The 17,326-nt window shown below is 41.5% G+C and overlaps 3 protein-coding genes across 5 annotated transcripts in view; all 3 read right to left on the reverse strand.

The window, feature by feature from the left end:
• Window positions 1–17,326, reverse strand: part of tprg1l (tumor protein p63 regulated 1-like) — a 325,294-nt gene that overhangs the window by 184,704 nt on the left and 123,264 nt on the right. The gene's annotated exons all lie outside the window — the stretch shown is intronic.
• tas1r2.2 (taste receptor, type 1, member 2, tandem duplicate 2) lies at window positions 374–8,116 on the reverse strand. Its single transcript, XM_023990916.2, has 6 exons — window positions 7,469–8,116; window positions 4,864–5,161; window positions 3,850–4,593; window positions 1,974–2,183; window positions 1,752–1,872; window positions 374–1,468 (listed from the first exon to the last, which is right to left on the reverse strand). Exons 1-6 carry the CDS (start codon window positions 7,651–7,653, stop codon window positions 540–542), a joined length of 2,487 nt encoding a protein of 828 aa, XP_023846684.1. The 5' UTR covers window positions 7,654–8,116; the 3' UTR covers window positions 374–539.
• rer1 (retention in endoplasmic reticulum sorting receptor 1) overlaps window positions 8,210–17,326 on the reverse strand; it is a 28,327-nt gene continuing 19,210 nt past the window's right edge. For 2 of the 3 annotated variants that reach the window (XM_023990917.2, XM_023990918.2), the window contains exon 7: window positions 8,210–10,740. In XM_023990917.2, coding sequence (XP_023846685.1) covers window positions 10,651–10,740 — 90 coding nt within the window. In that variant the 3' untranslated portion in view covers window positions 8,210–10,650. The remainder of the gene's footprint in view (window positions 10,741–17,326) is intronic. The other variant, XM_023990919.2, reaches the window with a different exon arrangement.

Consider the following 17,326-nt stretch of genomic DNA (forward strand, 5'->3'; position numbering starts at 1 on the left):
GGAGGTTCGTGGCACCTTAATAGGTGGAATGTTATCAAATACATCAATCACATGGTTTCCATGTGTTTAATGCCATTCCATTTACTCCGTTCCAGCCATTATTATGAGCTGTCCTCCCCTCAGCAGCCTCCATGATTGATATACCATCCAAAGTGTACAGAGTTGAAGTAGTCATGCAAAAATCATGTTAAAGTCCATGCAACTTATTACGTGACTTTGTTAAACAACTTTTTACTCCTGAACTTATTTAGGCTTGCCATAACAAAGGGCTTGAATACTTATTGATTCAAGACATTTCAGCTTTTCATTTTTTATTATTTAGTAAACATTTTTACAAACATAATTCCAATTTGACATTATGGGGTATTGTGTGTAGGCCAGCGACCCAAAATCTCAATTTAATCCATTATAGATTCAGGCTGTAAGACAACAAAATGTTGAAAAAGTCTAGGGGTAAGATTTATCATTACTAGTAAACAATTCTAGCAAGAAAAGCATTTCCTTGATTCAGTAAAACAGTTGAAATGAACTATTTCCCACTACTTACTACTGATATTTTGAGTATAACGTTGGATGATCTCTTGGAAATGCTGTTGTGTATTTTTCTGTGGCTGAAAGATAATGATGTAGCACTTAGGGAGGAAGTAGCAGAAGAGGATGCTGTATGAACTGGAAAGCACTGACATTGCATTGAATAACTGTAAATATTTACCATGGTATAATATGCTTGCTGTACAGAAAATGATCCATGTAAGTATAAGGAAAAGCAGGTACAAGGTGATTGCTTTGGACTCGTTGTAGTTTTTGGGCAGGTCTTTCCCCATGTATGAGAAAATAAAGCAAAGACTTGCCAAGACTATAGTCAATAACAAGAACATGATCACTGTTCTTCTCATGGCACACTTTAGTATTATTTGATCTCTGTATGATGTCATGTCATTGACTGGTGTGGGAGGGCTGGCAGTGAACACTGTTGTAAGCAACAACAGCTGAAGAACAAAGACTATGGCTATGAGCCACCACTGTCCATTGTGCTTCACCCACCAGCTGTGAATCTTAGGGAACTTGGTGGCCATTTTGAAAATGCACACTATTTGAAAGGAGCGCACAGCGAAACAGCCTAAACAGACAGTGTAGAACAACAAAAATAGAAAATATCTCAACACACAATTGGTCACTGTTGGTTTCCCAAAGAAAAAGAACACACTGATACTACTTGCACTCAAGCAGCCCAGAAGAAGGAAACACATTGGCCCGCCGGCAGACTTAACAACCGGCTTGTCATAGTTGAGTGCAAAAAGAATGACAATGGCTAGTGTTAGCGCTAACAGGACGCCTGTGGAAAACATGAGTGTGATGGCGACAGGGTCTGTGAAAAGTATATACTCCACTGAACGCTGTGTGCAAAAGGTGCTTCCTGGTTTGGACCACTCTGTCTTCCTACAGTCGATGCAGTTGTATGGGTCGTCTGTTTGGCAAGAAGACGATAGTCAATGATGAGCCAGACATCATCCATGCATTATATCATCTCCAGTGGAAGAGCTCATGAGGACAGAATTAGTAGGTCTATGGTAACATTTGGACCAGGTGTGAAGTGTGTCTTCTAGTAGGAAGTAAAACACCAAAAACAAGCTGAAACAAAAATCTACATAAATAATGTCATATTCCTTTTCTTCTTACTTTAACCCCCATGCGTGTCAATGGACACCATAATCCAAAAAGATTTCTCTCTTTATCTCTGGACCTCTTACCTGTGTAGTTAACATAAGTCATACCAGGGCAGACGTTACACTGGAAACAACATTGATGGAGTCCATCTTTCTTCTTTGCAAATCCTTCTGAACATTCAGGGGAACAGCGTGCGACAGGCACCTTGAGAAAGACCAAAGGTTGCGATCAAATGGCCTTTGTCATACATGTAAAATAGAAAAATATGATTCATTAATGATTTATGAACCAGAAAAATTACTTACTTGGTCAGCATACCAGTGAATTTTAGTGTTGTTGATAGAGAAGGGAACGGCAACTGTTGGATCAGTTTCATAAGAGCCCACTTTCTCGGCCTGGTCACTCTGGTTCCAGAAAACAATAGCATAAGAAGTAGATGTCGGGTCTCCATTGCTGTCAAACTCAATATGCCGGTTCAATATTGTGAAATTTGACCTCTTTAATTCTTGGAGAAGCTGAAATCAGACAAGAATGTAGTGTTGCAAGAACATTTGTGGTGTGTAAACACTATAACAATGTTATAGGGATTATTCACTATTGATTCACACTTTCAAAGGTTCACACCTTTGTGTGGACATTTAAAAGGTAGACTTAGCAATGACAACATCAGACACATTGGGGTACGTTTTTGATTACTGACATCAACAAAAACTGCCACAATTGGCTTTTCCAAATGTGGAAATATGGGCATGCCCGAAGTGAGGCCACAAATTAGAGCAAACTAGTAATGGCTGTCCTGGCAGGTTCAAATGTTGTTTCTATTGATGCTGTTGTCTGTAAGCAGGAAGTTGCCCTGCAGTGTATGATTATGTCATATTGCTAAGTCTACCTTTAAAGACACACTCCAGCCTCCCCATCACCTCATTTATCACAAGTGTAGCCTAGATGCATCCTTTCAATTGATGTATTCTTCAATATTGTAACGCCATTTCTCTTCAAACAAAAGTATGTGGACACCCTTTCAAATTAGTGGATTCAGATATTTCAGCCACTCCCCATGTATAAAATCGAGCACACAGCCATGCAATCGCCATAGACAAACATTGGCAGTAGAATGGCCCGTACTGAAGAGCTCAGTGACTTACAACGTGGCACCATCATAAGATGCCTCCTTTCCAACAAGGAGTAAGACTTTCTGCCCTGATAGACCTGCCCCAGTCAACTGTAAGTGCTATTATTGTAATGCAGAAATGTCTAGGAGCAACAACGGCTCAGCCGCGAAGTGGTAGGCCACACAAGCTCACAGAACGGGACCACCAAGTGTCCTCGGTTGCAACACTCACTACCGAGCTCCAAACTGCCTCTGGAAGTAATGTCAGCATAAGAACTGTCCTTCGGGAGCTTCATGAAATGGGTTTCGATGGACGAGCAGCCACACACAAGCCTAAGATCACCATACGCAATGCCAAGCATCGGCTGGAGTGGTTTAAAGCCCGCCACCACTGGACTCTGGAGCAGTGGAATGTGTTCTCTGGAGTAATGAATCACGCTTCAAAATCTTTCACTCGGACGGACAAATCTGGGTTTGGTGGATGCCAGGAGAACGCTACCTGCCCTAATGTATAGTGCCAACTGCAAAGTTTGGTGGAGGAGGAATAATGGTCTGGGTCTGTTTTTCATGGTTCAGGCTAGGCCCCTTAGAACCAGTGAAAGAAAATCTTAACGCTACAGCATACAATGACATTCTAGACAATTCTGTACTTCCAACTTTGTGGCAACAGTTTGGGGAAGGCCCTGTTTCAGCATGATTCCCCTGTGCAAAAAGCGAGGTCCATACAGAAATGGTTTGTAACGAGATCGTGTGGAGGGACTTGACAGGCCTGCACAGAGCCCTGGCCTCATCAAACACTTTTGGGATGAATTGGAGCGCCGACTGCGAGCCAGGCCTAATCACCCAACACCAGTGCCCAACATCACTAATGCCCTTGTGGCTGAATGGAAGGAAGTCCCCGCAGCAATGTTCCAACATCTAGTGGAAAGCCTTCCAGAAGACTGGAGGCTGTTATAGCAGCAAAGAGGGGACCAACTCCATTTTAATGCCAATGATTTTGGAATGTTTGACGAGCAGGTGTCCACATACTTTTGGCCATGTAGTGTATATGCAACGTTTCAAATGCTTACCATAAATGGATACACAGTTACATTGTCACTGCATCCCTTAATGTCACATAGTAACAAATTATGTAACGCGTGGGCCATAGCATAAATGGCAGAGTAAGTTGCGAAAGAATATGATGGGTTTTCACCGATGATCTCTTCTGGGCTCACATCACTACAGACGTCACAAGCTTGATTGCATGTTTGTCTGGATGGTGTTTGTTCACAGGTTGTAGGACTATTATTCCTTTGTGTTTGGGACAAATAGACAAAATCCTTAAACCCAGGTAATGGCATCACTGTCTCTGTTATTCCAATGATGGTGCCAATCGCCTTGATTCCACTCAATCTGGGGAGGTTCTTGTTCAAGGACCAACTGTCGCCTGCAATCCACACTTTGTTGTGTATGTTGTGCTTGATTGCCGATTTAATGAACGCAACAGCGCTGCTCTGCCCGGCAAAAACTATAATGACCTCTATGCTAAGACCCTCTAACTGTTGAAGTATTTCATAGTGATCAGACATTTCATTGAGCTCTTTTGCATAAGCCAAGCAGATCTTAGTGTCTTTCAGCTTGCTTTTGAACAGCTGTAGGCCATTTTGACTGTTCTCATCGCCGCTGCTTACAAATGCAACCCAGTTCCAATTAAAGTGCTGTATAATCAGAATGATCAGATGTATTAAGTCTTTGTTACTAGCTGTGGTTCGCAGGAATGAGGGATATTTCCACTTGTCGCTTAGAACAGAACTGGAGGACCCATAATTTACCTGTGAAGAAAAAGATTTCCATTTTAGACACACATAGACAAGAATAACCCCAATAGGGTGGTGACCTACCCAACCCTCCTCGTAGAGAGCTACTAGGAGTGCAGAATTGTATTCCAGCCATGCTCTCGCCTGATTCAGTTAATCAAGCTCCTGATGTTAGAGAAGGGCTGGAATAAATACCTGCACACCCAGTAGCTCTCTGGGTGTACCCCAGCCTTAATACACTTTTTTAAAAAGTGATCAAAATGACCTAAAGTAAGTATGTATTACCATGGGAATTAGATTCATCGCAAACAAGGGAGCAACAGTCATGGACTCCATGCTTCTAAATGGACCGGCCACAGCTATGACTTTGGACAGATACTTGTTGACGCACCTCAGAACTCGAATTGATCCATTTCTGGAGATCATATTTAAGATTGACTGAAAGTTGAATTTGTCTGAGCAGTGGTCGAATATCTCATAACCGAGCGATACATTGGGCAGGATGAGGCTGGAGTTATTGATCTCTTGTACAGCGAACCTCATCACCTGAAACATCCGATAACTTGACAAGGTAAACGACTGTCTGTGGAAAGAGGAACAGTGTGTACACACAGCAAATTAGTAGATTTTTCCTGGTGTGACTACTGGCATATGCAATTTGAAATGTTTAATCACTTCACATACTGCGGTTTGTTTCACCTAATTTGTCAACTTACTTTGTTAAAGGGGAAGTTTAGTATTTTACAACTTAAAGGAAAGATTCACCCATTTTGAATGTTATATATTGTTTTGTGCATGTCTGAGTGATGTTCTATCAATTCCCAGGGTTATTTCATGTTTTCATGTGTATCTGAGCTATTGCTTTTCAAGAAGGTATAAATAGAGCCGGTATGACGAGTTTTGCATCACAACAGCCATTACAAACTTTAGCTAACTTTATCCAACAGTTAAAAACAGTGGGAGTGATTGGGGCATGAGGCACATAGGGCAAGAATGTAATCAACTCAAGTATTTGGTTTAAGATTACTTTAAAATGTGATTTGGCCCCTCTTTTATCATGTGCCACATGCCCCAGTCACTTGATTGATTTTTAGCTGGCAGTAGTTAAAGTTAGCTGAAGTTTGTGATGGCTGTTTAAAGAAAACCATACCATGGATTACAGTTTATCCTGACCAGTAGACTACTTTCAAGGTGTTTAACCATCTAACATGAAGTTGTAAAAAGCTCAACATTCCCTTTAAAGTGTTAATCTGCAGTTGGTGCATCCATTGTTTAACTTTAAATTAATGATATATACACATTATTTCTTATATTCTTATAATTGACTTCATGAGCTTAGTTCAACAATCGTATAGCGATGGGTCGTTCACGAACGAACTGATCTTTTTGAATGGCTCTTTTGGATGAACGTCCGGAACTGAATCACATCTGTAAAAGAGCCGTTCACTTGGTTCCCTGATTTGCATACTACTACTGCTTTCTGAGCTCCAGACAACGATTATCTGTAGATAAATTATAAAAACATTCTCTAAAGATTGTAATTCCTCACTGCAGGAACAATAGATAGTGAGGGGAGAGACATTTTTTGGTCCACCACACATTTTTGCCTTGCGTTCATTTTTTCCTCTCTTTTTTGTTGCAGACCACAATAATTTGTTCAGGTAAAAGAACATTTGAACTCATATCACGATCTCACATAATGGCAGGCAAAGAGGGTTTAGGAGTAACTGATTACATGTAATCAATTGCATGTAATCTGATTACAAAAAAACGAACCAAAAAAATATTGTAATCCGATTACGGATACACATTTTAAAGTAACAACTAGGATTACTTCTTGGATTACTTTTCAATTCAGAAAGGATGTTTGTGGGAAAAAATACATGGACACCTTTCTGTTTTCTCAATGACATTCAATTCAGAATTAAAAAAATATGCAAGTTTAACTGTTCCACCTGAGCGAGTCTGACCACAAGTCGGAGACTACTATTATGACACATCAAATGCGTTTGCTGGATCCTTTTTGTCTTCTAATGCCTCAAGGGGAAAGTAATCCAAAAGTAACAAAAAGTTACATTACTGATTACAATTTTGGACAGGTAACTAGTAACAGATTCCATTTAAAGAAAGTAACCTACCCAACCCTGCAGGCAAGTTTGTAGGCTTTATATAAGAGATTAGCAATTTTGACAACGTTTCAGGTACATTTTTAAGCGCTAATGAGCGAAAAGCTGTTTGGGAGCCAAATTAATGTCTCTCTTAGCTGAACGAATGTGCCGGTTTACTGAAAAGACTTGGAATGCCCATCACTACGTCGTACCCCATCAGAACCCAACATACCATTTTTTTTACCCCAATGTTAGTAAACAATGTAATTGTAGAGCAACACTGTTGTCTCAAAAAACATTTGAAACTATCATTTTGATCTCATGGAGGGTCAGTCCCCGCCTCCATAGTATATACTGTACATTTGAAAGTGGTTACATTTCTCCAGCCCCATCCCTCAGCTATTTACCAAAACAGAGATGGGGTGCCTGCTTTTTTATTGTTTGAACTGCAGATTGCTCCTTTAAGTGAGGTTAAACATTTGGTATAATACATTTACAGTACTATAACATTTCACGTAACTTACATGGAAGTGTTGTGATTGAACTCAGGTGTCTCCAACTCAGTTTCTGGAGAGGTACTGGGTATGCAGGCTTTTATTTCAACCCAACACTAGAACAAGTTGACAAGCAACTTGGTCTTCAGTACGAACATTGCTTAATTAAATTGGTTGTGTTAATATTGGGCTGGAAGAAAAACTGCACGCCCAGTGGCTCTCCAGGACCAGAGCTACGATTTCCCTGATGGTTGAATGGTGTGTTGAATGGTGTGCTACAGCACTCACCGAGAGCAATCCACAATCACCGGTCGGTTGTAAACAACTGAGCTGTTGCGATGATGAATGTCGAAAAGGCCTCCCAGTATGTAGTCTCCATCTAGTTTAAACTCAGAGGGTGAGCAAGAATATGATTCAGGTAAGGCATGCTGAAAAGACCCCAGCATTACCAGCAAGGACAGGAGATGTTTCATCGTTGCCTTCACATGTAGTCAGTCTGAGAAGATCAGAGGGGCTGTGTCTACACCAAATAAATGCTCAGGTACTGGTGAAGATGGCTCCCCCACTTTGCATAGGGATGCTTTACATGCAATGATTTTATATGCACCATTACATCAGGCAGGAGTTCCTCACAGTCAGACTGGAAGCAAATGCGCAGCACTGAACAGGAAATCCATGACCCGAAGTGAAATAGAAATATGCATTGAATTGCTGGTACTGGTTTAAAAGGATGAATGGTGTGGTAAAGGAGTTGGCACCAAGAGCATTGATTGATTTCACTGTCCAACTCTACCCAGGTGGGTCAAATGTACCATGACTAGCTCCATCCTTTCTGCAAATGCAACATTTGCGCAATGATTAATGGACTTGTTTTCCAAACACAAGATGTGTCAGTGAATAGATACACAATATACCTCATACAGTAATACACATGTAGCAATGTAATAGTTATTTCTAAAAAACAGATATGGATGAAAGCTGACAAAATGTCAGCGGTCCCAAAACATGAAGCAGAAACAGCCACCTCACTAGAAGGGACACAGTTTCTTTAATAGCATTCGGAGTGAAAAAAATACACTTAAAGTTATTAAAATCAAGTTTTGTTTATAATTGCAGCACAAGAAAAAACAAGAACATGCAATCTCTTTCTTGAGAAAGTGTTTATAAATCTAGAATCCAATTTTACCAGTTTTGTTTTCATTCATTTTTTTTATGGCATATGATAAATTGAACACTTGGAAATAGTAGCCCATTATGTTCGAAGAAAAAATAACATGTTCAAAATAATCTCTAAACAAATGTTATCTTTGCCATATATATAAATCCGCAAGACAACTCTTGGAAACATGATGTACTTTGACAGGGGGGAAAAAAATCTGATCCTTCTTTACAGTGCTGATCAAAGGTTTTCCAAAATGTCTCTCTGGTTACCAAAAATACTACTGCACACTTTTCATAAGATACCCGACCGGCATACTGATAAAAATGCCCAAAAATGTGAGGGGTGGGGGCCAAAAAAAAAGAAAAAAAGTGTTCACAACCCCCTTCATCCATTTGTTACATTAAAAGCTCTCAATCTCAATTTTCTTATGTTTCCTCTGCAAAAGAAGAGAGAGAAAATATTTTTGTTTGGAATGATTAGATTATGACCACATATTTGTCTAAAGTAAAATACAGAATATGAGTTTATCAAGGCTGCTATATTTGCATGGAATGGACCCCAGTTTCTTAACAGTTGGCCTCAGTGTATAAGGTATTTTGGAAGGAAATAATAATTATAACACAGGTATGATACTATAAAGTACATTTTAAAGTAACTGTCCAGAGAAAATCTAACTTTTCTGTTAACTCATACAAAAATAATGTTGACGACTCTTCTATACTCGTACACTTCAAAAACCACACCTCAAACTTGTGTTATACACACCTTTCAAAAAAAAATACTAGCCATTTCCTCATGGTGGATGTTGTCATCCTCCTGAGGATGAGCTGGCCAATCAGCGGTCTACTTGAATTCATATTTTTTATGACCGTTATACGCCCACACCATTCTGTTGGGATATGCCCACACCATTCTGTTGGGATATGCCCACACCATTTCAACACAGAAAAGTTGCTGTTTTACATATTTAATAACCATTTTTTGGAAGGAAAACTATTTCACCCCTATTGTAATTAATTATAGGTCATATTTCATAGAAATCTGGAAACACTGGACAGTTACTTTAAGAATTCTAATCTCGAAAAATGAACAATTTAAAATTATATTCACAGGGGGGTGCATCGGAAAAATCTGAGGTTTAACTTGATTGGCTCGTCCATAGCTAGATGCCACCTCCATAAAGTAATCTCTATCATTTAGTTTCCAGGAGTGCTGAATGACACAGTATTATATTTATCTTCAACTGTACAAGCAAAGCGTCTTTTGACATGATGGGAAAGCAGATGGACTAAACACAAAAAGGGATTATATGGCTACATAGGGCAAAACAAGAACACATTTGAATAAAATCAGCCACACTTAACTTGAACGAGGCATTCTTAAACCTCACTGTACATAATGTCTTAAAGAAAACATGACATGAAACATTTCATAATCCTCCATGATGGTTTATTCTCTGGAGAGTACACTAACTCGGTCTTGGCCATGCAGTGATTTGCACTCTGAGCTGACTTGTTATCTAGCCAACCTCCTATACATAAATCACTGCTTTTGCCATAAAAGAGATGGTTGGATTATGGTTCTGAATAGTTACAGTATGATAGGTATTGTATGTAGCTAGTGAAGCCTTGTTCAAGTGAAGCATAACCAGTCATTGAAAATTAACAGTGGACAAATTTAGGTTGGTGGGTGGGGGGTTTCAAGCCGGCGCAAAAATACACTTGATCTCAGAGACACATCATTCATCAATTTAAATATTTCATATTTACTTCAATTTCAAAATGTTACATCTTATCGTTATTTCAATCTAAACCTAAGGACTTCCCATAATTACACGTTATAAACGAGTAGGTACCAAGTCTTCAATCAAAAGTAGTTACTTTGCTTGGAGACAGAGCAGTGCACAGCAGTTGAAAAGGGATAGTCGTTAAGAATCCACAACTGAAATTTCTACTGAAATTCATCCAGTGCCGCCCCTCTAGCAGAGTTTATACTTACCCCATGGGGTTACAAGGCAAAGGGCGACACTGCGTTTCATCCACTGACTTAAGACAATGTTATCCCGTAGCTGCGAGATGGCTCGCCAACTCATGTCCCCATAATAACCAAAGGCAGAGTTCTCTTGTGACTACAGCAATCCTCAGCACTAATAACATCCATCACTGTCACCATTTTGGATCAAAACTCTTATCCCATTTCTCTTTTTTCCCCCAATCCCCTCACAGATAATCACTGACCCCTGTTCCCCACCATATACTCTTTTTCCACAACTTTTAATTTTCAAAATGGGGGAGGGGGGGGGGTTATTTTAACTAGCAAAAGGTTTCCCTGTGTCTTCCTTGCCTCTGTAAGTCCTCTTCCCGTGTGTGAAGGGTAGGTATCTGTACTTGACCATATGCTGGAAGTAGGAGAAAAGACGGAGTTAGCCACATTGTAATTCAAAGAAAGTAACAGTGAAAGTCACAGCACAGTTCACATTTTGCTGCTTTAAAAATGAAAATGTATTACATTTTAAAAAAAATCCTACACATGTACACAACCTATACATTCTGAAAGTGAAAGAAAAATGTAAGAAAATGTTAGATAAATAAAATATGTCTTGATTGTGTAGGTCTTCACACCCCAGAGTGAAGACTTGGTGGAATACATATTTTGCAGCCATTACAGCTGTGAATCATGTTGAATAAGATTTCACCAACTTTGCACAATTCTTAGGGCAACAGACACTGACTGTACAAAACATTAGAAACACTTGCTCTTTCCATGACAGACTGACCAGGTGAAAGCTATGAACTCTTATTGATGTCACTTGTTAAATCCAAATCAGTATAGATGAAGAGAATGAGACAGGTTAAAGAAGGATGTTTCAAGCCTTGATACATATGAGACATGGATTGTATATGGAGCTGACGGACAGGGCTGCCGTGCTTCTAGCTATTAGGAAACTACAGTATTTAAAAAAATAAAAAAAAATAATGTGCTATTTCTTACATTATTAGCCCATGACATTTTTTATGTTAGCTTATTAGCCCCGGCCTGCTAACTGTCTGAATCGCAGTGTCCCCAGCCAGCCCAACCACTCACTGGACCCATATGATCATTTGGCTACGCATGCTTCTCTCTAATATCAATATGCCTCGTCCATTACTGTCCTGGTTAGTGATTACTGTCTTATTTCACTGTAGAGCCTCTAGCCCTGCTCAATATGCCTTAACCAACCATGTTGTTCCACCTCCTACATATGCGATGAAATCACCTGGTTTAAACGTCTCTAGAGACTATATCTCTCTCATCATTACTCAATGCCTAGGTTTACCTCCAATGTACTCACATCCTATCATACCTTTGTCTGTACATTATGCCTTCAATATATACTATCGCGCCCAGAAACCTGCTCCTTTTACTTTCTGTTCCGAACGTGCTAGACGGCCAGTTCGTATAGCCTTTAGCCGTACCCTTATCCTACTTCTCCTCTGTTCCTCTGGTGATGTAGAGGTTAATCCAGGTCCTGCAGTGCTTAGCTCCACTCCCACTCCCCAGGTGCTCTCATTTGTTGACTTCTGTAACCGTAAAAGCCTTGGTTTCATGCATGTTAACATTAGAAGCCTACTCCCTAAGTTTGTTTTACTCACTGCTTTAGCACACTCTGCCAACCCGGATGTCTTAGCCGTGTCTGAATCCTGGCTTAGGAAAAACCACCAAAACCCCTGAAATCTCCATCCCTAACTATAACATTTTCCGCCAAGATAGAACTGCCAAAGGGGGCGGTGTTACAATCTACTGCAGAGAATAGCCCGCAGAGTTCTGTCTTACTAACCAGGTCTGTACCCAAACAATTTGAGCTTCTACTTCTAAAAATTCACCTTTCCAGAAACAAGTCTCTCACTGTTGCCGCTTGCTATAGACCACCCTCTGCCCCCAGCTGTGGCCTCGACACCATATGTGAATTGATTGCCCCCCATCTATCTTCTGAGCTTGTGCTACTAGGTGACCTAAACTGGGACATGCTTAATACCCCGGCCATCCTACAATCTAAGCTTGATGCCCTCAATCTCACACAAATTATCAATGGACCTACCAGGTACAACCCCAAATCCGTAAAACACGGGCACCCTCATAGATATCATCCTAACTAACTCGCCCTCCAAATACACCTCTGCTGTTTTCAATCAAGATCTCAGCGATCACTGCCTCATTGCCTGCATCCGTAATGGGTCTGCGATCAAACGACCACCCTTCATCACTGTCAAACGCTCCCTAAAACACTTCTACGAGCAGGCCTTTCTAATCGACCTGGCCGGGGTATCCTGGAATGACATTGACCTCATCCCGTCAGTAGAGGATGCCTGGTTATTCTTTAAAGTGCCTTCCTCACCATCTTAAATAAGCATGCCCCCATTCAAAAACATTTAGAACTAGGAATAGATATAGTCCTTGGTTTCACTCCAGACCTGTCTGCCTTGACCAGAACAAAACATCCTGTGGCGTTCTCATAGCATCGAATCCCCCGTATATGCAACTTTTCAGGAAGTTAGGAACAAATATACCAAAGGCAGTTAGGAAAGCTAAGGCTAGCTTTTTCAAAACAGAAATTTGCATCCTATATACAAACCCAAAAAAGTTCTGTGACACTAATAAAGTCCATAGAATTAAGAGCCACCTCCTCCCAGCTGCCCACTGCTCTTAAGCTAGGAAACACTGTTACCACTGATAAATCCACTATAATTGAGAATTTCAATAAGCATTTCTCTATGGCTGGCCATGCTTTCCACCTGCTACCCCAACCCCGGTCAACTGCCCGGCCCCTCACACAGCAACACGCCGCACAATCCCACACCATTCTCCTTCACCCAAATCCAGATAGCTGACGTTCTGAAAGATCTGCCAAAATCTGGACCCTACAAATCAACCGCCTAGACAATCTGGACCTCTCTTTCTAAAAATTATCTGCGAAATTGTTGCAACCTCCTATTACTAGCCTGTTCAAACCTCTCTTCGTATCGTCTGAAATTCCAAAGATTGGAAAGCTGCCTGTGTCATCCAACTCTTCAAAGGGGGTGACACAGACCCAAACTGCTACAGACCTACAGTGGGGAGAACAAGTATTTGATACACTGCCGATTTTTGCAGGTTTCCTACTTACAAAGCATGTAAAGGTCTGTCATTTTTATCATAGGTACACTTCAACTGTAGAGACGGAATCTAAAAATCCAGAAAATCACATTGTAATGATTAAGTAATAATTTGCATTTATTGATACATAATATTTGATACATCAGAAAAGCAGAACTTAATAGTTGTACAAAACCTTTGTTTGCAATTACAGAGATCAGTCGTTTCCTGTAGTTCTTGACCAGGTTTGCACACACTGCAGCAGGGATTTTGGCCCACTCCTCCATACAGACCTTCTCAGATCCTTTAGGTTTCGGGGCTGTCGCTGGGCAATACGACTTTCAGCTCCCTTCCAAAGATTTCTATGGGTTCAGTCTGGAGACTGGCTAGCCACTCCAGGACATTGAGATGCTTTCTTACGGACCACTCCTTATGGCCCTCTTGTGTTCGGTCTGTTGTCATGCTGGAAGACCCAGCCACGACCATCTTCAATGCTCTTACTGAGGGAAGGAGGTTGTTGGCCAAGATCTCGCGATAAATGGCCCCATCCATCTTCTCTCAATACGGTGCAGTCGTCCTGTCCCCTTTGCAGAAAAGCATCCCCAAAGAATGATGTTTCCACCTCATGCTTCACGGTTGGGATGGTGTTCTTGGGTTGTACTCATCCTTCTTCTTCCTCCAAACACGGCGAGTGGAGTTTAGACCAAAAAGTCTATTTTTGTCTCATCAGACCACATGACCTTCTCCCATTCCTCCTCTAGATCATCAGATGGGTCATTGGCAAACTTCAGACGGCCTGGACATGCGCTGGCTTGACAGGGGGACCTTGCGTGCGCTGCAGGATTTTAATCCATGACGGCGTAGTGTGTTACTAATGGTTTTCTTTGAGACTGTGGTCCCAGCTCTCTTCAGGTCATTGACCAGGTCCTGCCGTGTAGTTCTGGGCTGATCCCTCACCTTCCTCATGATCATTGATGCCCCACGAGGTGAGATCTTGCATGGAGCCCCAGACCAAGGGTGATTGACCGTCATCTTGAACTTCTTCCATTTTCCAATAATTGCGCCAACAGTTGTTGCCTTCTCACCAAGCCGCTTGTACATTGTCCTGTAGCCCATCCCAGCCTTGTGCAGGTCTACAATTTTATCCCTGATGTCCTTACACAGCTCTCTGGTCTTGACCATTGTGGAGAGGTTGGAGTCTGTTTGATTGAGTGTGTGGACAGGTGTCTTTTATAAGGTAACGAGTTCAAACAGGTGCAGTTAATACAGGTAATGAGTGGAGAACAGGAGGGCTTCTTAAAGAAAAACTAACAGGTCTGTGAGAGCCGGAATTCTTACTGGTTGGTAGGTGATCAAATACTTATGTCATGCAATAAAATGCAAATTAATTACTTAAAAATCATACAATGTGATTTTCGGATTTTTGTTTTAGATTCCGTCTCTCACAGTTGAAGTGTACCTATGATAAAAATTACAGACCTCTACATGCTTTGTAAGTAGGAAAACCTGCAAAATCGGCAGTGTATCAAATACTTGTTCTCCCCACTGTATATCTATCCTACCCTGTCTTTCTAAGGTCTTCGAAAGCCAAGTTAACAAACAGATTACCGACCACTTCGAATCCCACCGTACCTTCTCCGCTATGCAATCTGGATTCAGAGCTGGTCATGGGTACACCTCAGCCACGCTCAAGGTCCTAAACGATATCATAACCGCCATCGATAAGAGACATTACTGTGCAGCCGTATTCATCAACCAACCACATTCTTATTGGCAGACTCGACAGCCTTGGTTTCTCAAATGATTGCCTCGCCTGGTTTACCAACTACTTCTCTGATAGAGTTCAGTGTGTCAAATCGGAGGGTCTGTTGTCCGGACCTCTGGCAGTCTCTATGTGTGTGCCACAGGGTTCAATTCTCGGGCCGACTCTCTTCTCTGTATACAGCAATGATGTTGCTCTTGCTGCTGGTGATTCCCTGATCCACCTCTACGCAGATGACACCATTCTGTATACTTCTGGCCCCTCTTTGGACACTGTGTTAACTAACCTCCAGACGAGCTTCAATGCCATACAACTCTCCTTCCGTGGCCTCCAACTGCTCTTAAATGCAAGTAAAACTAAATGCATGCTATTCAATCGATCACTGCCCGCACCTGCCCGCCCGTCCAGCATCACTACTCAGGACGGCTCTGACTTAGAATACGTGGACAACTACAAATACCTAGGTGTCTGGTGAGACTGTAAACTCTCCTTCCAGACTCACATTAAGCATCTCCAATCCAAAATTAAATCTAGAATCGGCTTCCTATATCGCAACAAAGCATCCTTCACTCATGCTGCCAAACATACCATCCAACCGATCCTCGACTTCGGCGATGCCATCTATAAAATAGCCTCCAACACTCTACTCAACAAATTGGATGCAGTCTATCACAGTGCCATCCGTTTTGTCACCAAAGCCCCATATACTACCCACCACTGTGACCTGTACGCTCTCGTTGGTTGGCCCTCGCTTCATACTCGTCGCCAAACCCACTGGCTACAGGTTATCTACAAGTCTCTGCTAGGTAAAGCCTCGCCTTATCTCAGCTCACTGGTCACCATAGCAGCACCCGCTCGTAGCACGATCTCCAGCAGGTATATCTCACTGGTCACCCCCAAAGCCAATTCCTCCTTTGGTCGCCTTTCCTTCCAGTTCTCTGCTGCCAATGACTGGAACGAACTGCAAAAATCACCGAAGCTGGAGACTCATATCTCCCTCACTAGCTTTAAGCACCAGATGTCAGAGCAGCTCACAGATCACTGCACCTGTACATAGCCCATATGTAAACAGCCCATCTATCTACCTCATCCCCATACTGTATTTATTTATCTTGCTCCTTTGCACCCCAGAATCTCTACTTGCATATTCATCTTCTGCACATCTACCATTCCAGTGTTTAATTGCTATATTGTAATTACTTCGCCACCATGGCCTATTTATTGCCTTAACTCCCTTACCTCATTTGCACTCACTGTATATAGACTTTGTTTTCTTTTTTCTACTGTATTATTGACTATGTTTTGTTTATTCCATGTGTAACTCTGTTGTTGTATGTGTCGAATTGCTATGCTTTATCTTGGCCAGGTCGCAGTTGCAAATGAGAACTTGTTCTCAACTAGCCTACCTGGTTAAATAAAGGTGAAATAAATAAAAATAAATAAAAATGTTATTACATACTGTCAGGAAGAACCTTTGGATATCAGAGCGGCGGTAACTCACCAGCATAACGACCAGGAATATGACTATCCCGAATCGGATCCTTTGTTCATACCCTCCGGGGCAATTTAACTGATTCCAGAGGCTGTTCCAAAACACCGCCGGCGGGAAGGGGGTACTCGGAGTGGACTTTTAGTCCGACTCACGAGGCGCAGACACCACTCACCGCTTTCGAGTAGATTACTCACTAATGTTCAGTCTCTGGATAAAGTTGACGAGCTCAGGGCAAGCATTTCCTTCCAGAGAGACATCAAGGATTGTAACATACTCAGTTTTATGGAAACATGGCTCTCTCGGGATATACTGTCTGAGTCCGTTGAGCCGTTCTCAGTTCATCGCGCAGACAGGAATAAATATCTCTCCGGGAAGAATAAGAGCGAGGGTGTATGTTTCATGATTAACTACTCATGGTGTGAATGTGATAACATACAGGAACACAAGTCCTTTTGTTCACCCGACCTAGAATACCTCACAATTGTAGCTGGGGATTTTAAAGCAAATTTGAGGAAAACATTACTGAAGTTCTATCAGCACATTGACTGTAGTACTCGCGCTGATACAAAAAAACACTTGGACCACTGGCTACTCCAACTTCTGGGATGCCTACAAGGC

This window comes from Salvelinus sp. IW2-2015, linkage group LG7, assembly GCF_002910315.2.
Source record: "Salvelinus sp. IW2-2015 linkage group LG7, ASM291031v2, whole genome shotgun sequence".
NCBI lineage: Eukaryota > Metazoa > Chordata > Actinopteri > Salmoniformes > Salmonidae > Salvelinus > Salvelinus sp. IW2-2015.